Source organism: Danio rerio, chromosome 7 (genome assembly GCF_049306965.1).
Source record: "Danio rerio strain Tuebingen ecotype United States chromosome 7, GRCz12tu, whole genome shotgun sequence".
NCBI lineage: Eukaryota > Metazoa > Chordata > Actinopteri > Cypriniformes > Danionidae > Danio > Danio rerio.
The window spans coordinates 34,904,567-34,930,968 of NC_133182.1; the positions used below are offsets into that span (position 1 = coordinate 34,904,567).

Genomic DNA, 26,402 nt, shown 5'->3' on the forward strand with positions numbered 1-26,402 from the left:
GTAACCAAGAAAAAAAGAGATAGCGAGAAAAGCCTTCAGGGCTTGTTATGGGGTTAGCGTGAGACGAACGAGGACTTTTTTCTGCCTTCTTTACCAGTCAAACCAGTAACTCTGGATCGAGAGCACACAAGAACTTCAGCAGGTAGAGTCTCGTGCCGCACTCTCTCTCGTGTCCTCCTGGAGTAATCTTCTGTCCTTCCTCGTGTACTTCAATTGAATTTCCATTTCTTTTGTTTGCTTCTCTTGGAGAAAGGTGAACCCTCGTGTTACTGTTTTATTTGATCTTTGCTCTTAATTGTAGTTTGTACCCTTGTGGTCCCTGATGGCTTCGCACAGTGATACTCTGGTGGTGTTCTTTGGGGCAACAGCTGGTGCAAATGGGGGTAAACTGGGGTCGGATGAAAGGGAATTAATTCTCTTGGTGTGGCAAATTGTGGATCTACATGAGAATAAGGTACGGACCTTTTGACCCTGATGTAAGGTCTCTAACTTTAAACAACAAACCCAGTAATGTGTTAGTGTTAGAAACCACCTTGACAGGTGACATTCACCAACGAGGTGCGCTTTCGGATAGTCAAACGCGCTAACTTGCATTATAAATCTCACAGCTACTTTTGATTCGAGTACTATCTGTTTAATTCGAGCATTACAGAGTGGCCATTTCAAGCCACGAGAGACGAAAGCGTGCCCTGTTTGCTGCATGTCATCTCCTGTAGGTCAGTAACCCTGCCGTGTCTGCTTTGCATTCACACAAACACACCGTCTGAGATATCAAAACAACCACCACCATCTACTTCATCGGTGTCAACCCAGTGAGGTGCTCGCCTAGACCGCACGGGTTCGTGGAGAGCATTGAGCATTAATTGCGTTGATGTTCTCGACGGCCAGGTGCGTGTTTAAGGGCGCGCCACTGAGAGAAACCCGCTAGAGTTTCAATGCCAGGCCGGTTGAAAGACATGCTGTTGTTAACAGGTGGGCAAACTTCACCGGACTCTAGTACAGCCGGACAGTGTGGACCTGTCGGAGCAGTGCAAGGAGGAGACCGGGCTCACTGCCGAGGAGCTGTGTAAGGCCGAGCCGCTGGAGAGCGTCCTGCAGCAGGTGAGAAGCTCCATCTGTGTGTCTGTTTGGACTGCCATTATATTATGTGTGTTTTATAGCCATTAAGAGGAATACATAATGTACATTTGGTCAAAAGTCACAAAGCACCATGTATGGGCCTCATGTTTGATTTAAATGGTTTTGCTGTGGTGTGTTTGTTAGTGGTTTTGAGTGAGTGAGTGAGTGAGGGAGGGAAGGAAAGAAGGCACAGACGCTCTGCTCCAGGGTGGAGTGCAGGTCTAGTCTTGTTGTGGACTGATGTGTTGAAGACATCTGGAAGACTGAATGTTTACCTGCGAATTCACCCACCTGAGAACCATATATGTCAATGAGTCTTGAGTAAGTGTAGGTAATGCTCATGTAAGGGTAGGGACATAGACTGTTACAATGTTCCTGTTTTTTTTTGCTCTGGGTTTCCATGTTAAACTTTCATCAAGGAGGTTTGGAGTGGTTTCGGCTTGAGTTTTACAGGTATGTTTTTTGACAAAAGGTGGTGTTGCCAAACGTGTTTCTCAACACTGACGCAGAATTTATTTGCACTCGATAAACCTGTTCCCACCCTCAGTGTTTCAGAATGACGCCCTCTTATTACTGTCCCACAGAAAGTGTTTACAGCTCCTAGTCTAAGTTTATCTTGTTTGTATTATTAAAGAGTCTTATTGTCATTATGACAATTAAGACATTTTGTTTTCAGACACTTTTATAACTTACCTTTGTTACGTTCAGGTGGTGGCATTTGTATGTTATCTTGATTCAGTTGTAGCCTATCCCCAGGGGGCTCTGTAAATATTAACTAGGAAATCAATTTCTCCTCGTCTACATTTCAGAGAGATAGATCATTCGCTCAGTTCAGGTTCCCCCAGTGTGTTTGTGTTTTAAAATTTAAAGCAAGTAAAAAGTTAGTTACTTAAAATTAAGTACATGTTGAAAGTATTATTGGTTATAAAGTACTTCACATGAATAAACTGAGTTTCTCAAAAAAATGTCTCAAATGAGGTTTGGAATTAGCATCGAATACTTGAGATAAGGTGCAAAAAAAGTCTTTATGTACCGTAAACCATACTAAGTGGTTGATTTGGGTCAAAATTGTTACTTGAAAATTTTGCATACTCTAGGTGGAATGGTCACAACCCTAATTAATACAAGATCTCAGCCAAAATTAATTAAAATATATGGTGCGACATTACCTATTGTTGTCTAGGCATGGGCTGGTATAAGATTCTGACGGTATGTTAACCTTGGATAAAAATATCAAGATATTGTGCTCACCGCTCTAAAATATATTATGTTTAAATGTCTGGGTAAAAATATAAAAACTTTTTCATCCCTTTTAACACTATATAATAAAACTTTTGAAACATTTAAAATCTTTTGAAGCAGTAAACATCTCAGGCCAAATAAACTTCTGCTGTCTTCATTAGTTTCTATAACAGAGATTTCTATATTTAAAACATCAACTTTGCATATTCTTTTAGTTTTTAAGGACAACCGTAACTAAAAATATTACATACATTATACCTTAGGAACGCTATTACAGAAAATGTTGGCAGTTTTTAAACCTTGACTTTTCCAAACCGCAGTATACCTTGAAAACAGTTATCGTCCCATGCCTATTATTGTCCAAATAATGCCATGATGAATGCAAACCTGAATAAAAGCTAAAGATGGTCACTACATGACCCTGAGGAGAGACACCTGTAGGATTTTCTTCAGTAAATGTCAAAGACGTTTTGATCCAAACAGCGACTGAACTTGAAATGACCTAAACCGTACAGAGAAGTGATCTAAACGTATTCAGTCAAATTGTTCCTGAAACTGCAGTAAGGAGCTGGGGTTGAAGAAGTGCTCCATTTCACTGAAGTATCACTAAGGAACTTGGCCTGTTGTGTTCGTTTAGGAAAAAATAACCTTCATAAGAAGTTGCAGCATGATGACTAACACTAATTTTCTGACTGGTTGATAAAATCTTCTTCAACATTGCGTCTAAGTAGAATGAAATTATTACTTTTAAGATCCTGAGTGTTTTTGAGGGAGAAAGGGATTTTGGGTGTGTTTGAGAGTGCGTATGTTCGCTGAGTGAGCACAGCAGACTGGCAGAAGCGTGTCAGTACCTGTGTGTGATGAGCAGAGTGCTTTATTTCTCTACAGACTGTCAATGCACTGGGAGGGTTCTGGAAAATGCCTCTATGGATGAGTGACACATTCATCTATTCTTTCAGTCAGCATTAAAGCAAAAAATGCAATAATTCCCATCAATGAAAAAGTCCTTTATAGACATGGGTTGTGGATCTCATGATTTTGCAGCATTGAATTAAGTAAATAGACAGTGGATTAACTGGAAACCGGTTGTACTGTGTGAGGTTGCTGCTTGAACATCCTGGTAGTTCAGCTGGCACATCCTGCTAGCTTACCTAATGGGACTCCTGCTTTACTTTAGATTGCACAGTAATATGCAATATGAGAATACAATACATATTACTTAGCCCTACTAAATTTGGAGACCAGAACACTTGAAGTACTCTTTATGAGACAATAAAGACATGTATAGATACAATGTTGGGGGTACCACATTACAAGTAACACAAGTTACGTAGTAATTTTTTTTTTAAATGACACCAGACTCTAGTACCTTTTATTAATCTATACAACATTTAAAGCTCTGGGGTCAGGAAGTTCTCTGAAGATAACATTATCCTACACCTTTTTTAATGTGTTTTTTTTAAAGGTAAATGAAGGTTAAAGGAAATAAAATAAACTGGAAGATCAAGCCAGGTCAGAAAAAGTAGCAAAAGTACTTATCATAAAAGTAACTAAGAAATGCAACTAGTTACTATTTTGGGGAGTAAGCCATTATTGTAATGAATTATTTTCTAAAGTAACTTTTACCAACACTATAGATGTGTGTAAGGCTGAAAGATAGCATTTTGCTCTAATTAAAGTTAGAAGTTTGCAAAAGCCATTTGAAATGCATAACTGTAATATAAATAAATACTGTAGGCTAACAATTTTGTTAAAACAAAACATCAAAATATTGCTATAATATATGACGTACTATATAGTTTTTAACTTGGTTTGAATATTTTCTGCTGTTTGCTGATTTGGTGGTGTAAAAGCAACTGATCTTTATGTTGTATGAAATACACTGACATCTTACTAACTGAGGTCATGTGATCCTAAACACTTGTATTTTTAATATTTTAATGTTTTATAAATAAATAAATAATAATAATAATATATGTATTTTTAATGGCTCTATAGATAACTCTGCTTCAATGCACCAAAATGCAATTTGGAGTTTGGTTTCTTTGTGTTTAAACACAACACACACACACATACACAAACAATTGTTTACCAATTTAGTTATTACATTGCTTAGACCTCCATTGTTTTTATCTGCCAGATTAATAATATTTCCTATGGCCTAACTCTACCCCTAAACCCAATCCTCACAGACAAGTGCAAAATTGGTAAACTCAAATGAAACGTGTACTGGTCCACTTTTTAACTGGTCAGAAATGTCCTAACTAGTGGGTTGTCATGATATTTCACTTTATAAAAGAGGACATTTGGCTCTCATGAGTTCAGCTAAACCAGTACACACACTAAGCAAACATGGCCCCAAAGGACTCACCAATTGATTGTGATTCCATAGATCAGTTTTCTCCCTCATTCTCACTGACAGAATAGTAGAGGAGAATGTGAAACTGAAACCCAGATCAACTTTAAATACCATATTTATCTCATCCTCACCACATACATTTTTTTTTATTTTCTTTTTATTTTAGTGCACAATTGTTTTTTCCAGGTTTTGATTTGATTACATTTTTAAATTTAGATGTCATAAAAATAGTGTAGGTGAATAGTGAAATGCTACCTTCATATCTTGCTTTTCACTGGAGTTTGATCTTCTCTCTCTAACTGTGTGTGTGAGCAGTGAGCACAGGGTGTGTCTGTGTTTTAGCCGAACGTTTGTGTAGCAGGAATTACGTTTGCACTTAATTATTGCAGGTGCTAATTTGTGCAAGGCGGGGCTGAGCAGGGAAAACTGTCATAAACACACTAATTAACTAAAGTCAATGAGTTAATATTTATGTACAGATTGTGACCGCGTACCACTCAGGTTTACCTTAAGATTACCTAAAATGAGATGTAAAGCTCTTGAATTATATGTTGAATAGAATTATCTGGTATTTGCGAAAAGTCTCTTTAAGCCCTTAATGACTAACTGAAGCTTTGTATCGGCATGAGGTATGAAGATGGACAGGTTATGTAGAAAAACAACACGTCACAGTACAAGAGCATGATGGGAATGTAGCAGAATGTGCTGCCATTTTGACTTCACATGTACAGCGTGTAGATGCAGCACCATCTTTTAAACTTTTGTCAATTGTGTGTTGGTTGCTCTTATGTAAAGGCAATGTTGGCGTGTGTTATCAGTACTGGCCCAAATGATATGAAAATTAGGCCATAAACGTGCTATCTGTTCTCCTTTTGCATACTGGAGTCTTACACATAGCACAACAGTTCATGCTGTAATTCACTATGGATTGACTTCAGTTGTGCAAATGTCATGTTTGATCTGCTGTCACAACAGTACATTTAATACCATGTATAAATAGTTTTTTTTAAATGCTATTCAACATAATTTCATTTAGTGGCTATGATCAGCCCTCACTAAAAAAATCTTAGACATTCCCACTGCTCCGTATTACCTCTTTTCCGTGTTTCTTTGTTGCTGTCATGTGAACAACGTCATCAGTTTTGGCACCATTGTTGGAGGATAACCCGAACTGCTGTTGACTGATGCAGAGATGGATAAGTTTACTAAACATCTGTAATGGTTCATTAAAGACTGTGTTTCTGCTAAACACTGGTAAATGTGGGAGCCCCTATAGTTGTGAGTGAGCAGGTGGTGTGTTTATTGAGCAAAACAAACGCTCTTCATTTGTTTTGTCATCTGTCTCTACTTTATCTGTAATGACTGGCAGAGCCACGACTCACTTCCTGTATTTCCACCAAACCAGTCTGACCAGCTGCTTATTCTAGAACAAGCATGCGCATTAACACTTGACAACATGCAGTGAGTGACCTTTGAGATGCCCTTGACATTGCAATAGAAAGTTCAGTAGTATCCGCCTATATTTATTTATTTATTTATTTTTATCTGTCTGATGATCAGAAGATATTTAACAAACTGTCATTGCCAATAATAATTCTTTCACAGTGTCACTTGTGATTGTGTGAGATTCTGGCTGTCCTCAGACTTTTCAAATTGCAGGAAGAAGGTACTTTAATTTTGCACTAAACAATAGCATTCAAAATTGCTTATTCAAATGATTTGTGTCACACTATAGACTCATGAAAAATAAAAGCTACTAAAAATTCTGTAACTACGAAAAAAATGGTTTAAGGGGGTATTTAATTTAAATCTTTCTTCATACAAAGTAGGGCTGAACAATGTATCGTAAGCATCAATATCAGTATCAATTTGTACCTGCAAGTCACATCGCAAAATAAGATTATATATTAGAGATAAAAAAAGCTATTATTAAATTGTATATATTTTTTTATCATTTATACAAAGATGATCACGTTATTTTACATTTCATTTGTTCAATGTCTGTACTTGAATACTGTTATACTCCCAAAAATCATAACATAACATAACATAAATCAGTTTATCAATTTTTGCTTGTTTATTTTAAATTTCATTTATAGTTTATTTTAAAGTGTTTAAATATTTTTATGCAAATGCACTACGTAGAAAAAGAAAGATCATTCCAGTCGATCGAATTTAATTAAATCTTTCCAAATATTCAAATCATCTGGTAAAATTGTATTCATATTGCAAAATATATATCATAACAAAACAAAATATTGCAATGTCAGACATTTTTCCAATATCGTGCTGCCCTTTTATTCATTCATTCATTTTCTCTTTGGCTTAGTCTCTTTATTAATCAGCTAACCACTGTCCCATTTTGACGCCAGGGGCGGACTAGTTTCCCCACTGGGCCAACGTATTTTTTGTGATCTGATCGGCCCATAAAATGCTTATCAGCCTGTCATTTTTTTCTGCCTAATTAATTCACAATGATGCTCTGAAAGTAAGATGTTTTTTTCTTTTTCCGACAAACCGGCCCATGTGACATAATCTGCAGCCCATTGGTTCTTTGCTTTATTGACATTTATTTGATCTAATCACAAACACCCAGTTTGGGCTCTGTGTGAGCGTGCAACGATGGTGTGTATTTGTCAAAATAGTTAAAAGTCATGCCCAATTCAGACAACACACGTGCATATGGACAGCAGAAGCAACGCACATCTAGTTACCTGTCTATAGAAAAACTTTTTTTATTTTTACATTTTATCTACTTCAAGGCCCGCGGCAACTTCCTCCCATGCTGTTTCCTTAACCTGCAACTTTTTATTTTACAAATTATATAGATCCCAAAGAACTGAATGCTTAAGCTCTGAGTGTCATTTATGTCTTTTAGGGTGCACTCGGTCAGAGGACAATCACCTGTGATAACATGACATTTCGTTTTTGATCATCAGCATGATATAGGCGTATAGTTACAATAATATTTATACAATATGGTTAAAATTATATTTATACATGATAAAACTAGTATGTGTCTTGGGCAAAACTAATAGTAATTTTTATTATTTTTTTTTTTTTTGCATTTTAATCGTTAAATCGTTTAAGTTTATTTGATTGACTATACACAATCTTTTATCCATGTTTGATGTTTCATTGCTGAGTTAAGCATTTAAGGGTCTCGGACACTTTGCGTTTATTATTTAACTTTATTTTGTTAATCAACATTAACTGTGTGCATCAGCAGGCAGTTTTTGTTATGTTCATTATTTAATAAAGGCTTCCTCAAAACACACAGGCACACACAAGATGAATTCCAGTGTGGATTATAATTTTGTTATTATAATAAATTATTAATACATTTATTTGTGTATTTTTGTAATTTTTTTTTAATTTGTCAACTCTTTTAATTTCCTATATATGGCTTTTATGCTTTTATAAAATAGGAGTTGGTAAACATACTCAAGGGCGTGCACAGATGAGTAGCACTTTGATTGTATGTAGTGGGCCACTCTGTCCAAAATGCCAGGGTCGATTGATTTTGTTATTTATTTATTTATTTTTATTTTTTTATGTTTGTCCCAGTCCAGCCCTGCATGATGCTCAGCCCTTTTATTTTCTTCTGAAAAAGCTGAAATTTTGGAAAGTTTCACAAGCTAATTTCACATGAGCATGTGATATGATTGATCTTGACTGGTAGTCAAGACTAGTCTGGCCTGTCTAGTATTACTCCCTTATCTTCACTTTTTTGAATAATCCCTCAATCCACCCCATCTCCCCCTTTTCCTTCTTTACCAGGGGGAGCTCAATAATTACCTGATCTCAAAACCCCTCACACGCTCATCAACCAGGCGGTAGCCCTGGGGTTAGTTATTTCTGAGTTCAGGGCTCAGGGATATTATTAAGCAATATCTAAGTGTGAACTCTTGAAATAAATGTATAATAGTGTTAATAGTAGGTTTTATTTTGTCCGTCTTTCTCTGTTTCTGTCTGTAGTTTCACCAGTCCGTGTCAGCTGAACTAAAGTCACTGGGCCGAAGCTCTTACACACTGTGTGTTGACGGGCCACTTCTTATTCGACAGGTGCTTCACCCTGAGGCTTCTAAAAAGGTAAATTACCTTCCAAGCTAAAAACGCTTTCCTTCTTGTGTATTTATGCTTTATTCACTCTTACTGATGGCTGTTTAAGGTGTAAATGAAAACCCTACTGTTTGTGTGTTCAACTGTGCATAATTTCTTCTGCCATTTCTAAATTAAGCTATCAGTTTGTGTTATCTGTTTAGCAGCAACATGTTATAATCTTCACAGGAATGTTGTGCTCATCCAGAAGACATTAAAGCACCCAATCCGTTCTGCCTTATACATTTTTCTTCTTCTTTACAGTTTTCCTTTCCCTGAGGCTCCTCCTAAACATATTTTTCTGCCCGCTTTCCTCTCATTTGCCTGTGTGTGTCTTGTTGTAGAATCTAGTCCTGCCAGAGTGCTTCTACACATTTGTAGACTTGAAGAAAGAGTTTCACAAATGCTGCCCCAATGCAGGACCAGTCAAAGACCTCACACTGCTGTCTATGCTGGACTGTATCCTGCATATGCCTTTTTTTCAATGCAAATACTATTTTTAATAAGTATAACAAATTAAGATGAATGCCATTTTTGGGGGATTTTGTTCAGTTCATTTTGAAGCACCTATTTTGGCAATTTTCTAGGAGTGTGCGTGTTTGTGAATCTGTCTTGGTGTACAGTATGGCTTATATACACCTTGACATGCTGTCAGATGTGTGCATTCAAGCCACGGTGGAGCAAGAAGCCGGACTGAGGGAGGTGAAGGACATGGTTCTGCTAATACTTCATGTCCTGGCTGATCCTTACAGTGAGTGACCCCATATAATAGATTGATCTGTGCCATTTAAGCCTAAAATAAATGTTTTTTTTTATATACTACTCTATGTGCGCAGTTAAATGTACAGCCTTTTTTATTTGATCGTGTGGCACTCCACACTTGCAATTAGGGCTGAGCGATATGACAAAAATGCAATCTCGGTAATTATTTTCCATATTGAAGGATGACGATATATGTTTCGATATAAGATCTTAATGCCTCTAGATTTTAAAGAGTACCCCAACAATAACTGAAGCCACAAGAATTGGAGAGTCCATTAAATGGCATAACATATTTTCGCCCTGTAAGTTTTAGGTGGGGGAAAATTTGTTAGATCTCTAATATCAGCACACTTAGATTCCCATTGCTGCACATTTTTGCTGTATAATTGGCTCTTAGATCAATATAGAGTAAAAAAGCTCCAAGCTTATCATTGTTATTTGTTTTATTATAAAGGATCACCCCAAGTTTGCACTTTTTTCTCTACAAATTTATGAGAAATGAAAAGATACCCTTTTACACAAGCACTTTTATGATAATTAACAAAAATTTTGAAAGCTTGTTGAAATGATACATTTTTCTGATGTAAATGTAAACACGTAATCTTACAATTTAGCTAAATTAGTTTGATTTGCAAGTGGCTTATGGCTCATACATTATCCTATGATGCAGTACTTACTTATTGTAGCATAAGTACAATATTTTCATTTATTTATAGTATTGTAACTTGTACTTCTGCTTAGATGAGAATATTTTTATATTAAATCTTTTGGTCAAGAAAAAAGGGTCTGATTTTATGCCATATTTTCTCCATATTTCTCCATGCCATATTTTCATGCATTTAAATCTTTAATCAGAAATTCTAAACATGTTTGTCACATCACACATCTGCACTTTAGTAAACTGACAGAAAACAGCTTGATGTGCTTATATGTTGCATGAAATCAACGTAAGGTTAAAATATAAAGCTCTCCTTAAGCTGTTTATGACCTTACCCTAATAGGAAGAAAAGTGGTGTAACGAATTTACATGAGCTTACAATTTAATTGGGTTGAAAATATGCATGTAAATTCTCTTGTTGCTTCCGATGTTGTTCATGTTTTTTTTCCTTTGTAGATCACAAATTCTCTGCCTTTGAGACTGTAAACTACAAGTTTGAATCTGGAGCGTGGTATGTACTAATGACTATGTCATTAGTTTAATTGCTTGACCACAATTTTGCAATTAACATCTGTGGGGTTTCTCATGATAAACTGTGTGTCTGCATGTGTGCTTGGCTTCCAGTAGTAAGACAGAAGCTGTGGACAGTGAGACGGTCATCAGAGCTCGTGGGCTGCCATGGCAGTCGTCTGATCAGGACATCGCCCGTTTCTTCAAGGGCCTGAACATTGCCAAGTAAGATTACAGCTCAGCGTAACACTGAAATGCACACTCACAATGGCATGGAGCGTGCACTCTGAAAAGACCCTTAAGTACACATTAACAGTGTAATGCAAAACTCAGTAAGAACTTGAAGGCAAATCTAGCCAAATGTCACATCAGGACTTTAGCTAGTGAAAATGCAGGTTTTCATGGAATGTCAAAGCTAATTTGTTATGAGCACAATTCAAAAGACTTTAACTAGTTTTTAATTGCTGCTTATATTCCTTTGTGTGTGTTTTTTTTTGTGCATACAGAGGGGGTGTTGCGTTGTGTTTAAATGCTCAGGGTCGAAGGAATGGGGAAGCTCTGGTGCGCTTCATAAACTCTGAGCACAGAGACATGGCACTAGATCGGCACAAACACCACATGGGCAGCAGATACATTGAAGTGAGTTTACTTCTTCACTGCACCCAAACCAGGAGTTTGTTTTATTTAACTGTCAACTGACCTCTTGTTTAGTAATGCTCACTTAACATCTCAAATGCTCCTGATTGCTTTGCTTACACTGATTTTTTTGCCATGACAAAGCTGGCTTGCTAAAGAAGCTGCATCTTTAAAGCACTATTTTCACATTATATTAATGGATTTTCAGCAATCTGATCTAGAGGATCTTGTGACCCAGGACCATAAAATCATTTCATTTCTTTCATTTCATTCATTCATTCAATTCATTCAATCACTGAAATTTATACATAATCTGAAAGCTAAATGATGTTAGTTATGGTTTGTTAGAATAGGACAATATTTGGCTGAGGTGCATCTAAATATTGTGACAATTGAAATTAAGAAAAATCTATAATTTGGACACTCCTAATATAATTTTGGCTATAGCTGATAATGCACTCATGCAACAAGACTATAAGATTGCATAAGATATAAAATATTTAAAAATATTTTAAACCATTTAAACACAGACACCATCTCAACTATTAATTTTTTTATTTATTTTGTTACAAACTTTAAAATGATCACAGAAGTACTTGATTAAGACTTTAGTGTTTGGATGTAAACGCTGTTGTCTACAGTATCACAATCTGTATTAAATCTGAAAACTACTTAACACTTCAAAAGAAGGTTGTTGTAGTAGTAACATTCTATGCCAGTAGGTGACGACAAGCTAACATATATTTGTTAGTGATGATAATTAGTTCAAGATAATTCAAAAATGCTGTATGCATCTTGCACTAATATGAGGTCTTAGAGTGAGGTATTGAATTATTTATTCAAACTGATATAAAAAAATGTGTCTTTGCATTATGATCTCCTTTTGGATTACAATTCTCAACATCTAATGTTGGTAGTTAACACAAAGCATTTTTAAATACATCCCATAATTTCTAAAATATCAACTTCTACCAAATGGTTTGTCATTTTTATGGTAAAGGTACTTAAATTAATACATGTACTATGAAAATGTGAAGTGCAAGACCCATTTATTTAAAAACAATCAAAATAAAACATTTTTGAATGCTTAATCATCTTTAGTTTTATGCCATAAAATATTTCCGATTTCATTTAACATGTTTTCTTGTTTAATTTATTTTACCAATAAAACCAAAATCAAGTGCAGTAGTGCAACAGGAAAGTGTTTTATTTTATTGATTTATTCTTTTTAAACCAACAATGCTGTGTAGTATAAACCATTATTTAAAACAGCCAAATTATGGTTAACCATTTGGTAGAGCAGGCTGTTAAAGGTCTAAAACAAACAATGAAAATAATGGTTCTCAGTTTGTCTGTGTTACAAGAGGCTGAGATGCATTTCCACTATAATCTACATGTGTATTGTGACCATGTGTTTTCAGAAAAACTTTATTAAAATCCTGTTTCGTCACTGTCACTTAGTGAGAACATTCAGTGTAAATAAACCCTTGTAAAACCTTATTTGAGCTTGTTGGAATGCAAGTGAATGAAAAGGATGTTAATAGTAAGTGGTGTACCACACAGCGAACTAAGAATAACTTGTCTTTTTACTTTCACCTCGTCGTAAAATAATCATGTTCTGTCAGTATGCTAAGTGGAGTGCAGGCGTTCTTTGTCATCGAATACATTTGAGCAGCCATAGTGCTTGTACTATGAAAGCAATCCTACTAATTGCTGTTTTAGTGATGGCATTTGGCATTAGAAGATCAACATGTTTCAGTGCTCATTTATATCAAAATTTTATATTGTTCACTTGTGATCAGATAATGGATGACCCATCTTTATGCCAGGTTTAAACAGCACTTAAGTGTCATTCCCTTTAATGCATCATCACTAAGACCTGTTAAAACGATTGTCAGCTTCTCTTAGTGGACACATCTGTAATTGGCACAATGTGATGAATACAGTTAGATATGGTTTTGTGATTAACTCATGCCACTTTGTGTTTTTGTTTCAGGTTTATAAGGCGACCGGGGAGGAATTCCTGAAGATTGCAGGAGGTAAGACATTTACATGAGGTCTTCAATTCGAGCAGACACTTTACATTTTGTGGCGTAAATCTCTATTTGTTGTGCGTGCGTGTGTGTGTGTCCCTCCATCATTTTCCCCCACTCTGTGGAAATGAAAGACTCTTTGTAAGTGTCTTGCTGACTCATGTTGGGCAGGTAAAGGGGGAAACTCTACTCTCCTTCCCTCCTGTCCCGTGATCTGGATGGGTCACAAAGAAAGTGAGCTTTTTCCCTTAGGGATGAAGATGGGTCAGCAGCCTCTGAAAAGCTTCACACACAGCAGGTGTAAAAGAGCAGCGGCCTGCCGAGATATCATTACAGAGCGTGTGGATGTGTCTGCTGAAAGCTTTTAGGGCAGCGTAGAGCATCAGTCTGTGACTTCCTATTTTAAATGTACAATTCCTCTTCTTTTGATAGGCACTTCCAATGAGGTGGCTCAGTTTCTGTCCAAGGAAAACCAGATGATAATTCGCATGCGTGGGCTTCCATTTACTGCTACTCCTCAGGATGTTCTGGGCTTCCTGGGCCCAGAGTGTCCAGTGACTGATGGGACGGAGGGGCTTCTGTTTGTGAAATATCCAGATGGACGTCCAACAGGCGATGCTTTTGTTCTCTTTGCTTGTGAGGAATATGCCCAGAATGCCCTGAAGAAGCACAAACAGATCCTGGGCAAGAGATACATTGAACTGTTTCGCAGCACTGCAGCAGAGGTCCAACAGGTATTGATGCTTTTAACTGAACACTCAGAAATTTAAGTATTAACATTTATATTATAGTTACTTATTCTTTAGGTAGCCATTAGTAATAGAATTATTTTTGTATAGGCAAGATTTTCATCAGGGTTTTTAATCATTTCAATATTCAGACTAGAATGAGCTGGATGTTTTCCACCATGTTTTTTTTTTTTTTTATGTAATGTGCATTTATTGGGTATTGCCATACATTCAAAGCACTTTAAAATCGTGTGAAGGATAGGGTCTTTTCACCACCAGTAGTGTGCATTCTGTTAAGAAAACAGACATTTATTTTTTATCTGAGCTTAATACTTTAGTTGTTGTTTTTTCCATTTATTCACAAAATGCAGCAGCTGATCAACATGATCAGCAGACTGTACACATGCACACATTGATTGCAAAAATTTAAATTAGTGTTACAACACTTTCTAATTTCCAACACATCAGCACACAAATGTATTACCGTTTGTCCTTTTAAATTCTGACCAATCCTATTAAAACAGTTTTAATCTTAATAATACTTGTAATCAATTACAAAAAGTATCATTGGGTAAAAAAGCTGAACAAAAATATATTTTTTTAGATATTCAGATGACAACAGAAAATATTTTTTCCACCAATTCCTAGCAATGCATTTTTGCTGCTCTGTATTGCTCTTGTGTATTTGTATATGCATGTCTATATATAAGTGTATGACATAAATATATAATTTAATCCCAAATATAGTTAGGCTTTTTTTAATTGCCTTTTACAAATAGTAGTATATCTGATGATTAATCAGGACTGAAATCCCCCAAAAAACTGTTTATTTGAAAGACTAGAAGATCTTGTCAACTTGACTTTTTTTTGTCTTATAAACTAGGTGTTGAATCGCTATATGTCCACTCCACTGATCTCCACACTTCCACCTCCTCCTCCTCCAATGGTGTCTGTGCCAGTGTTGGCCACTCCACCCTTCATCACCACTGGCAACACACGCGACTGCATCAGGCTGAGAGGCCTGCCGTACACCGCCGCCATCGAGGACATCCTGGAGTTTATGGGGGAACACACCATTGACATCAAACCTCATGGAGTGCACATGGTCCTCAACCAGCAGGTGCCTCAGAAAGGCCTGATGTTTCTCGAAACTTGTCATGGGGTCTTTAACTTATGTTGTGTATTTTTGTTCTTCTTTTTAGGGTCGACCCTCTGGTGATGCCTTTATTCAGATGAAGTCAGCTGACCGTGCATTTATGGTGGCTCAGAAGTGCCACAAAAAGATGATGAAGGATCGTTATGTGGAGGTTTTCCAGTGCTCCACTGAGGAGATGAGCTTTGTGCTGATGGGGGGAACACTGAACCGCAGCGGTCTGTCACCACCTCCATGCAAACTGCCATGTAAGAGACTGCCTGAAAACCCCTATTCTCAGTGCATGCAATCAATATTCCAAAAATATTTATGCATAATACCAGTTCCAAACCACAGTTGACAATTAAGGGTTGGTTTAATTCTAGGTTTAACACCTACCTTTTCATCTTCATTCTTCCCTCAGTTGAGTGTGCTTTACTTCTAGTCATTGGTAAAATTTATTCTACATCACTTTACATTAATGGTAACATGCAACATGAAGAGTAGTAATAAAGGTGTAAAGTACTTTGGATATTTAAAAATGTACTTGAGTAAAAGAATTTATGAGAATATGGATTTGCATAATAATACACACACAGTATGGCATTGCTTATAAGCCTGATGTTCTACTTTCACAGTCTATCATTTATTAATTTCATTTTCTTTTTGACTTAGTCCCTTTAATAATCCAGGTTCGCCACAGCAGAATGAACTGCCAACTTATTCAGCACGTTTTTACGCAGCGGAAGCCACTACCAGCTGCAACCCATCTATGAGAAACATTCACACACACTGTCACACTCATACACTAGGGACAATTTAGCCTACCTAATTCACCTGAACCGCATGCCTTTGGACTGTGGGGGAAACTGGAGTATACAGAGGAAACCCACACGAACTCCACACAGAAACGCCAACTGACTCAGCCAAGGCTCAATCCAGCGACCTTCTTGCTGTGAGGCGACAGCACTACCTACTGTGCCACAGCATTGCCCTACAGTCTATCATGTAATAGCTAATCAATGGCCCATTTTACCACTAACATCTTGTGGACAAACCAGGTAGTGCACAAACTGTTCAGAGTACAAATGTGAGCTGCTCATCCATCATATGCATGGTTGGAAAGATCAAGCTGTGTGCATAAATTAAGCAGTTTTAATAATCATTACAATTCACGGTAAAACTCACAAGTCACTGATTTAAAATGTGGTCTATCGGTTTCTTTGTATAAACAAGCAAGATTTCACTCTTGTTTGCTCTAAAATCTGTGTTCGGCTCAAGTACAAACCAGTTAAAGAAGCACCAGTGCCATATGGGCACCAGGTTTCTGTATCCAACCTTGGTTGTAAAGCCTTTTTTCAAATGTCAAATTCTTGTAGTAAACCGCATGATAAGATGAGCTCGTTAGCTGTATCTAGTCAGATGCAGATCTGTATGTCGTGTTCTAGTCTGCACTCTTCTGCTGCCATTGGCACGGCTGTTTGAGCTTCAGTTTCAGATTATCTGCTAGAAAGCAGTGTGATCACCTCTGTCACAGATCTAAAGGTGCAACATTTTGGCATTTAGAAAGAGCAAGCCTGTTGCAGCACTAAAGGAGGGGCTGTTTGCTTAGTTATTTGATCTGGTTGTTTGACCTTGGCTTGAGAATTAGCCGTATGTGCTCACGCCACATCAGAGGAGACACTGGTTGTCCCTGTGCCAGTTCAGCTAAATATACATGACATTCACACACTCCAGCAAGGTTGGCTCCTCTCATTTTCACCAAACCACACAAAGTGGAAATGCTAAAAAGTTAATTTACTTAGTGATGATGCATTAATTAACAAATTTACTAGGGCATCATAATAGAACTTTTTTTATCCTGTGTCTTTCAGGTCTCTCTCCACCAACATATGCTGCGTTTCCTGCGGCTCCAGCTATGCTTCCCACTGAGGCAGCGCTGTATCAGCCCCCCCTGCTGGCCACTCCAAGAACTCCACAGGCCCCAACACACAGCCCTGCACCTGCTTTCGCCTACTATTCTCCACAGCTCTACATGAACATGAATATGAGCTACACCACCTACTACCCCAGGTACCACACTCACACAAGCTGGCTTGATTGGATAAATAAGACCTTTTAGCTTTTGTCTAAATTCACTTGATGCCATTTAAAGATACCTTTTAAGGCTGTAATTTTACCTGGTTAAGTTTTGTTGTTAGGAGTAACATATCTGAGATTGTCATTTAAGCATCTTTTAAATGAGCAATATCATACGAGTAGCAGTGTGATATGGCTGTAGGCACTGGTGGGAGGCATGCGTGCCTTAGTGTCCCACCAGTGATGATATACAGCCATTTCGCACTGCTACGCGTGTAATATTGTGTTCATCCAACAGTTTAACATCATCGTTTGTATAATCAAACACAGAGTCTCGAATTATTTTGTACAATGAACTACTTTCTTCCGCCATTCATTCACATCTGCAGCTGACGTCAGAACAGAAGTCATTACTAATTCACCAACATCACTTTAGAGCTAGTGTTTGAATGTCCGAAGTGATGACAAAACTTGAGCAAAATCTCTTTGTTTTTTTTTTTTGTTTTTTTTTTTTTTTTTGTTTTTTTTTTAGAGATTTCCCACTATTTCCCTGTTGCAATCGGGGGTCACAAAAATTAACACCGGAAAAAGCCAAAGCAAAGCAAGCACTACCAGAGTAATGGTATAAATACAGCACTACAAAAGACAGAGTTCGATTTAGAGCCACTTACCTCTTTTATAATGATTAGATAAGCTGTAGTTTGAAATAGGAAAAGAAAATGCTGAGTTTTTCTTCCCTATGGCCTTATTTTGGGTTTTTGTTTTATTTTTTATCTGTAACTTGTGGCACAACCATTTTTGTTTTGCTTTGTATTTCAGACTGATGGCCACCAATATCCAAAATGATAAAAAAAAAACATTTTAAATAAGCAATATCCTTTAAATAAACGGCATAGTTGCAATCTAAACAACTACATTCTTACTTAAAGTACCTTATGTTGTCCAACAGCTGCAATATTTGTCAAACTGTAGTGAGTTTTTTGATCTGCTGTCACTCTATGTGGGCAGAGAAATAGACGCGGGTGAAGTGGCTGAACGAGTTCTGATATTGCAGAATATTGCACTGATATCAGCCAGTCGGATTCAAGAACCAGACAGAACTGTTAAAATATTTAGTATTAAATAATACTCTAATATTTAGTATATTTATATGTGTTTCTGCTGTAAGCTGTTAATGAGAATCAATTGCAAAGTTGTTAGCAGTAATACACTAAAACCGTTTTACTTAGTAATTATTTTTCAAAGGTACAGTTTCAGTATAAAAAAAAAAAGCTGCTATAATTTTACCACAAAATCTGCAGAAGCTGGCATGGCGTTAAGATAATAATAAAATTTGTTCTTAAAAATAATTAAGTGTTTTGAAAATCATTGATACTGGAAATAATTTCAAAAAAAGAAATATTCAATATTAATATTTTTTAGTTTACTGTATTTCTAAACAAAAAAATGCGTCTTTGGTGAGCAGAAGAGACTACATTTGCAAGTCTAATTGTGTCATATAACTAACTAATCAACGGATATATGTATCCACATCATAATGCAATATGTTGCCATCAATGGTAGTAAATCTTTTTAAATTTTGTCTCCAGCCCGCCAGTGTCTCCCTCCACTGTGAGTTATTTTGCAGCGCCACCGGGTTCAGTCGCAGCTGCTGTAGCAGCTCAGCCCACCCCTGCCATCCTCCCTCCTCAGCCCGGGGCACTGGTGCGCATGCAGGGCCTGCCGTACAACGCCGGGGTCAAAGACATCCTCAGCTTCTTTCAGGGATATCAGGTGACTGCACTTTCTGCTGCTCACTCACTCATTCATTCAGCTTCTCAAGTTCAAAAAACAAAAAAAACAAAAAAGTTCTCCTTTCACCTAAGACCTTACTAGGGCCCCATTTCTCATGGCTAAGCAACAAACAGCTTAAGATTGTTACACTTCTTCTTTCTAAACGTGCCACTGTTAAGATTCTTGCACGCTGAGTCAAACATTTCATATGTCTTCATTTTATCCTAAAAAAAGTCACAGTTATACATAGAAATGTTGAAGGCAGAGTTTAGTGTGTAATAACAATATATTAAGAACAAATGCAATTTTTATTATAAATATATATTATAAAAATAAATAAGTAAATAAAATGGACTCTTCAGGCTGAGGATGATGTTCTTGTACTTTGTTTAAAAACACACACAAAAAAGCGAACCTATTTGGCCAACCCAGTCCTGAGATTGTGTAGAAGGAAGGAGAGTTTCAGCTCCTTATTAAGATTGAAAGTTTTCTTCAGTGGCTCAATTTATTGCTTTGCTCGTGATTCTGGAGCTACATTTTAAAAAAGACCACCGCTGGTCTTCACAACAAATAAAATGGAGAATGTAAAGACACTATATAAAGAAAAGCTAAAGTACTATTATTGTGAGATGAACCTATGAAATGCTTGCTACAGTTGCGAAAAACAGTATATAAAACTCAATTAGTTTTAATTAGCATCGTTATGCCCAATAAAAGTTGAGGCAGTGAGAATTTTGGATTCAGTGTGCAAGAAATGAATCCATCTTAATAATATTATTTACTACATAAAACTAAGGAAGAAGGGAAAGTTTAGTGTTAGCTGCATGAGCTTCCTATAGTAATAACAATAAATTATTGTAAATTACTCGTAACGATGACAGCGTATATTAAAGTGGTACAAAAGTTCTAGAGCAGTGTTGAATGCTGAATCCTTGTGTACGTTTTGTCCTCTCATTAGCTGACACCCAATTAGCCGGAGGCTTCAAAGGACGGTATGATTCCTGCACTCAGAGAAGAGGGCTATAACAGTCTGAGGGAGGGATGCTTTGTTTTGGGCATGGGTTTCTGTGTGTGTGCGTGCTTTCTTTCTCACAATGTAGAGATGTATATTTGTGGAGGTTTTCCAAATGTGCTAGTGTACTTTATATAGTGTGGTGGGTACGGGCTCCTCTTTATTGGAGCGGTGTGCGAGACACTGTTCACTAAGTGTAGCGCAGCAGCACGTGTGTGTGAAATGCAGTTCAGCTTTGACTTCTGGCTGAACCGGTGAAATGGATCTGAGCCCAGTTCAGCTTCCAAGTGTGCTTTTAACCTCTCATAGTAAATGCACACTACAGCCTCTGTGTGCGGGATGTGTTTTTTTTTTTTGGCAGGTGGTCCCTACCTCTCTCTCGCTCTCTTTCTCTCTCTCTCTCTCTCTCTCTCTCTCTCTCTCTCTCTATCCATTTATCTATCCATATCTCTATCTCATCTGTCCATCTATCTCTCTCAATCTCTTCATCTTCTCTCTACATCTATATCTCTACGTCTTCTCTATCAACCTATCTTTCTATCATCTCTCACTCCATCTATCCATCTACCATCCATTCATCTCTCTCTTCATGTTCAGCCATCTATCATCCATCTCCATCTATCCATATCTCTCTCTCTCTCTTATCTATCCATCCCTCCATCTATCTCTGTCTTTATAGTATCTATCTGTCTATCTTTAGTGAGAGATGATGTTTGGGCAAACACTGGTCTGGTGTCTCCTCTTGGGTTATGATGCATTTATGATGTATAAATGAAGGGTCGTTAAACCATAATATTTAACCTATGAGCCTTTAATAGTTATGTTTGCATGTTACTCTTTCCTTCATTTACATTTTAGTTTTACTCTTTTTATTTTTTTATTCATTCATTTATTATTGTTTTTTTTACTACTTATGGTAGACCCAGGGTGTGAATATGTGCTCTGATGAGGATTTGATTCAGGAAGTGCTGATGATGCCAAAGTTCCACAATTCACTACAAATACTTTTTTTTTCAAATTATATTCTCATTGTAATTTTTACATAAAATGAACGAAAATATGAATTTCTTTAATGAATTCTTAACTTGACTTGTATTGTCTCAAAATATTTATTTACATAAATGCTGTTCTTTTGAACATAAATGAATATTTTGTGGAAGTTCTGACATTTTTATTAAACAGCATCAGAATGGTTGTAAACACTGTTAAACATAATTAAGTCTTTAAATTGCACTTAAGCTAAATACTAACTAGAGAAATGTTATGCACAATCAATCACGTCAAAGACAAAAGAAAATGAGAAATTAGTTACTAAAACTATTAAATTAAAATGTGTTAATCTTGTCTTTCAAACTTGAAAACTATTTGACCAAAAAAGTAATAATTGTATTGTAAAGTAAGAATAATTTTGTCTCCAACTTTATATATGGTTTCCAAACGCAAACGCCTGCTATCTGAAATTTTCTTACTAAAATGAGCATTTTTTTTTTTTTCAGAATTCCGTAGTTTCAGTAATTTTCACTTTTATTGTGATTTGAACATTGTTCTTTCCTTTATATTTATATGACTGAACAGGAGGCTGAGAAAAATGCTTACTTTAGAAGAACAATTAAAGAGTTCAGATGCAAAAAACTATACATTTCTTCTGAAATGAGCACTGTGTTTGTTCAGTTATTAAATTCTAAAATGTAAAAATATTTTCTACAACCAGGCCATTAAAAAAACAATTCTTAGCCTTTAGATCTGTATAAGTCTGAAACTTTATTTATAATGGTCTTAACAAGGTCTTAAATAAATGATAATATTGTTTCTTGACCACAGGGTTTCTACAGGTTGCACAGTGTTTGAAAACCAGTGTGCTGCTTAATATTTGATTTCAGAATTATTTTAATAATGATATGTTCAAAAGAACACTTATAAAGTCCATTTCAAATCAATTAATTTATTTCAAACAACTTGAGGTGAATTGGAAGAATTGTCATTGGCACATGTTCTCACCCCTCTATGAGAAGTGTGCTCTGTGAAGTGCTCAGCAGCTGATGTGTATATGAGAGCAGTGCTGAATGTTGAGCTTTGTGGACTGACTGTGGCTCATTGTGCTGTAGCTCAATCCTGAAGACTACAGCTCCTTGGTTGGAGTGAGTGATCAGGGCCGGAGTTTCATTCAGCCTAAAGAGTGGCTTTGTCTGTAGGGGGAGCCGCTCCAGGTAAGCTCCCACGATGCATCTGTGTGACCTGAAGCCATGGCTTGTGCATGGACTAATCCAGTAACGCTCTTTCTTTTCTTCTGATTCCTAGATCTTCACTCTCTGCCTTTTTGGATGATTAGTCTCAGAATGCTTTAATTATCCTGTTTTAAACTTGCTGTAATAATAATAATATTAATAATGCTTCTCTCTGATTTGACTAATTGCTTTGGGTTTTGAATGTCTTGTTTATGTATTCCTTGCGTTCTAGAAGTCTTCTGTCTTTGCGAGGGTCTCCTGTTGAATGGTTCTACTCTATAGTGGCTGTGCTAATATATTCTCTCATTCCTTTTCAGCTGATTTGACCTACTTGGTATTTATTGTGTGTCCTGGCTTCATGCAAAATGAATAATTCAAAATCAAATCCGTTTCTCTCCTTAGCTGCTCTCTGTGTGTGCAGGTGGATGGATCTAGACTTTTATTGACCTGATTGTGATGTATTCCGGTGGTGACTTATTATTATTCATTCATATTCTTATCTATATAGGGCCACCACTGGAATATATGAAAGCTCATTTTCACCACAGAATTTGAAAATATTTCAAGCTAAATAGGACCTCTCTCATAATACTGACTTTATTTTGCACAATTTCAAGTTTATCTGGCAAGTTTTGGGTTTCTTGCAATTCCTAAAATGCTGAAAGTTAGTTATGGAAGATATATCCTATTAACTCTGATAATTGAAAAATAGAATAAAACTACAAATATGAACTTTTTCTGCAATAAAAACATCTCTATCTCTTATCTTTTATTCTGCAGATTAGATAAGTCAAGATATAAACTCATCGCTCATGAAATCGCTAGTTTATCTCTCCAAATACATATACTCCAAAGTGTACACTATCTGACTAAAGTCTTGTTGTTGATCACAGAGCAACAAACAATAATTTGACTTCTAGTTGATCATTTGGAAAAGTGCAAGATCGTAGATTTATTCGATGAATCGTCTGTTGAACTGCATCTTAATCATTACAAATACTGCAAAAGGCCTGTTAAAACCCACATGAACCCAATATTCTCAAAAAATCTGTCAAGTTTGGTGAAGGAAAAACCATGGTTTGGGGTTACATTTCAGTATGAGGGCATGCCAGAGATCTTCAGAGTAGATGGCCACATCAACATCCTGAGGTATCAAGACGTTTGTGCTGCCTATTACATTACAAACCACAGGAGAGGGCCAATTGTTCAGCAGGATAGCGCTCCTTCTCATACTTCTGATAGCGCTCCACTTCAAAGTTCCTGAAAGCAAAGGTCAAGGTGTTCCAGAATTGGCCTGTCCAGTCACCAGGCATAAACATTATTGAGCAAATCTGGGGTAAGATGGGGGAGGCATTGAAGATGAATCCAAATAATCTTGATGAACTCTGGGAGTCCTGCAACAACGCTTTCTTTGCCATTCCAGATGACTTTATTGATAAATTATTCGAGTCATTGCAGAGATTTATGGATTCAGTCCTCCAATCTTTTTTCCCCACTGCACCATGCCTTTATATTCTATACTGGACATTATTTCTATTAAGTTACAAGATTTTTGTCTAAGCAAAGTCAGACCATACTGTCCTAATTAAACAGTCAAAAGTCGAGGCATGATCATATTTTATTTTGGTAAAATAATCTTAAATTAAAGTAATCTTGATTCTTTTGCCTTTCATATAAGCCACTTCAGATACCAAATGGTCAACTAGAAGTCAAGTTATTAGTTGTAGTTCCTAAATCTTAGATAGGTGACGACAAGACTTTTGTCACGTAGTGTATATTTTATTCCCCTTCCCTGAACACGAATCCTCACAGGAAACAATCAGCATTTTAAAAAAAATGTTTTTAAAATACTTAATTTGTAATTTTATAAACCCTTTTCCTGCATGGGGACCAAAACCATCTCCACACAAGGTCATATAGTCCACAAAATGTGAGGAATAAAGTAGAATAAACACAGATGTACATGCCTACATGCTCCTAGATTGCAAAGAAAGTCAGAATTGAGAGACTTCGATAGACAGGAAATATAAACCATTCAAATGTTGCTGTTCAGATTATTTTTGTAATACTTGGATTACAGTACTTGTAATGTTCAAGTAACATTGATTACCTGTCATGTAATAGTGAGAATTAAGAACTTTGAATTTTGCGAGGAAATAAAGTCCAATTCTTATTATCTTTTTTAAATTGGTTTATAAATTGCTATTCTGACATTCCAAGTGATAATTTTGAGACAAAAAAAGTTATTATTACCTTTTTAAATCATATTCTTAATTTTTTTAAATCCTGTGGCTGAAGCGAGCTCTTGTAGGAGCATATAAAGTCCTCCTCATTATTTTTGTTGTTGTTGTTGTAGCTCCAGGCGGACTCGGTGCTCGTGCTGTATAACTGGAGTGGTCAGCGCAGCGGGGAGGCGCTGGTGACCTTCCCCAGTGAGAAAGCAGCAAGACGGGCTGTAGCCGAATGCTCCAACATCCCCCTCTCTGGACATCCCATCCACCTGGCCTGCTGCGAGTGAAGATGAGTCTCAACCCTTTCTCCCTCAGAAACTGCTGATCTTGATTTCCAGTAGTTCAGAAGGAGACCTGATGCAGAAGCACTGTGTATATGTACGTTCATATATACACAAACAAAAGCTAAACATCTCAGTAGCACTGCCTCACCGCTCCTCTCTCTGTGTGTCTGTGAGGGACAATTCCATGCTCAACTCTCTCTGGTAATGTCAAGATCTTTTCTGCTAGCCTGTAACCCTCGCAAGCCATTGTTTTGTGGAATAAGAGGTTTTCTTGTTGGTAAGACAGTCGGGCTTGACTGCAGTCTTTGCCGTGCACTAGGAAACCAAACCGCAATGCAATACATTGTTTTTTTTGCCATTACGGATAAAGGAATGTTGTGAGATTGTAAAAAGCCAAATATATTGTTGATCGGACTGTTATGCTGCACATACAGTAGGATTTCAAAAGGTGTGATGTTTTTTTTTTCCCCCAGTGTACTGCTGAACATATGCCTTATTTAATAGAGATCAGACCAAGTATGTACTTCGTAGACTTGCATGAACTGATTTTTTTAGTTTAATCCATTCGGGGAGGGGGGCGAAGTGAAATATTTTTATTTAAAGCAAAAGATGAGTTGTTCGTGTGACCGCCGTGCTTTAACGCTCATTCTTTAGAGGAACGTAAGAGGTGTGTGTTTTGTTGCTTCAGTCTGACCCATCAGTTTATGTGAAGACTGAACGGCGCTGTGCTCTTACCTTGTTTTGGACTTTGCAAAGATTTTGGATATGTGGTCTACATCACTTCTTTTATTGATGACAGACTGATTAAATCATGAGCTTTATTATTAATATTATTATTGTTTTTTTTTTTTTTCTTTGTGACTACATTTACCTGGAGTGCAATACAGGCTGAACAAAATATCACACCTCTCTAGTGAAAGAAGGGATATTTTGTTTCCCTGCTATGTATGAAATGTGTATGAATGTGTAAATGTGATTCTTATATGCAACAAATAAATTGATTTTGCTCTGACAACAGCATGTCAAAGTAGTGATGTCAAATCTCTTGGACAAACTGTCAAAACTTGTAGTAGTCTAAAGTAACAAATTATAGCCTTTCCAGGAAAACTTTTTCTTTTTACTTATTTTTACTAAGTAGTTAGTGTACTTTGACCTGACTCTTTTTATTACTGTATTCCTTGAATTGCGTTGGGAAGACCTGAATCCTGAAGGGATTGTGTGGAACCCTACATTTTTTACAGTGTGCAAAATAATTAGACAGATTTTTGCTATTTAGGCTACATAGATTTGACTCCGCATGTATAAGCATCATTCTACTTTCTGTCTGCTTATTATGCAGCCTAGACTCATTGGACATATCTGCCCTGGACAGTATTTTTGAGAACTGACAAATATGTACTCTGTGAAAAATGCAACTGCAAGACAACATAGTCCAACCTCAAATATGTTAGTGGGGCACGTTTTAATAACTTCATACGTGCCATACTTGTAAATCCAAAAGGGGGTATGCACTTTTAC

At 36.7% G+C, this 26,402-nt stretch overlaps 1 protein-coding gene across 20 annotated transcripts; it reads left to right on the forward strand.

The window, feature by feature from the left end:
* The first annotated feature begins 25 nt into the window (after positions 1-25).
* On the forward strand, positions 26-25,904 carry esrp2 (epithelial splicing regulatory protein 2). Of its 20 annotated transcripts, none has more exons than XR_012382502.1 (18): positions 38-142; positions 302-888; positions 973-1,101; positions 8,699-8,812; positions 9,166-9,280; positions 9,477-9,572; positions 10,698-10,752; positions 10,866-10,976; positions 11,258-11,390; positions 13,384-13,426; positions 13,853-14,154; positions 15,032-15,268; positions 15,351-15,549; positions 17,155-17,353; positions 18,949-19,132; positions 20,091-20,124; positions 22,250-22,351; positions 24,726-25,904. XR_012382502.1 is itself a non-coding variant. In XM_073907030.1 (17 exons), the coding sequence occupies exons 5-16, from the start codon at positions 9,271-9,273 to the stop codon at positions 22,334-22,336; spliced, it is 1,656 nt and encodes a 551-aa protein (XP_073763131.1). In that variant the 5' UTR covers positions 38-142; positions 302-888; positions 973-1,101; positions 8,699-8,812; positions 9,166-9,270; the 3' UTR covers positions 22,337-22,351; positions 24,726-25,904.
* Positions 25,905-26,402: the final 498 nt, after the last annotated feature.

Excerpts from the sequence above, each read along its gene's own strand:
- esrp2 (XM_005168986.3), top strand. The coding sequence starts at position 323 with ATGGCTTCGCACAGTGATACTCTGGTGGTGTTCTTTGGGGCAACAGCT. Across the intron at positions 10,753-10,868 it reads AAGTTTGAATCTGGAGCGTG|TAAGACAGAAGCTGTGGACA; the intron begins GTATGTACTAAT and ends GGCTTCCAGTAG. Across the intron at positions 17,354-18,948 it reads TACACCACCTACTACCCCAG|CCCGCCAGTGTCTCCCTCCA; the intron begins GTACCACACTCA and ends TTTTGTCTCCAG.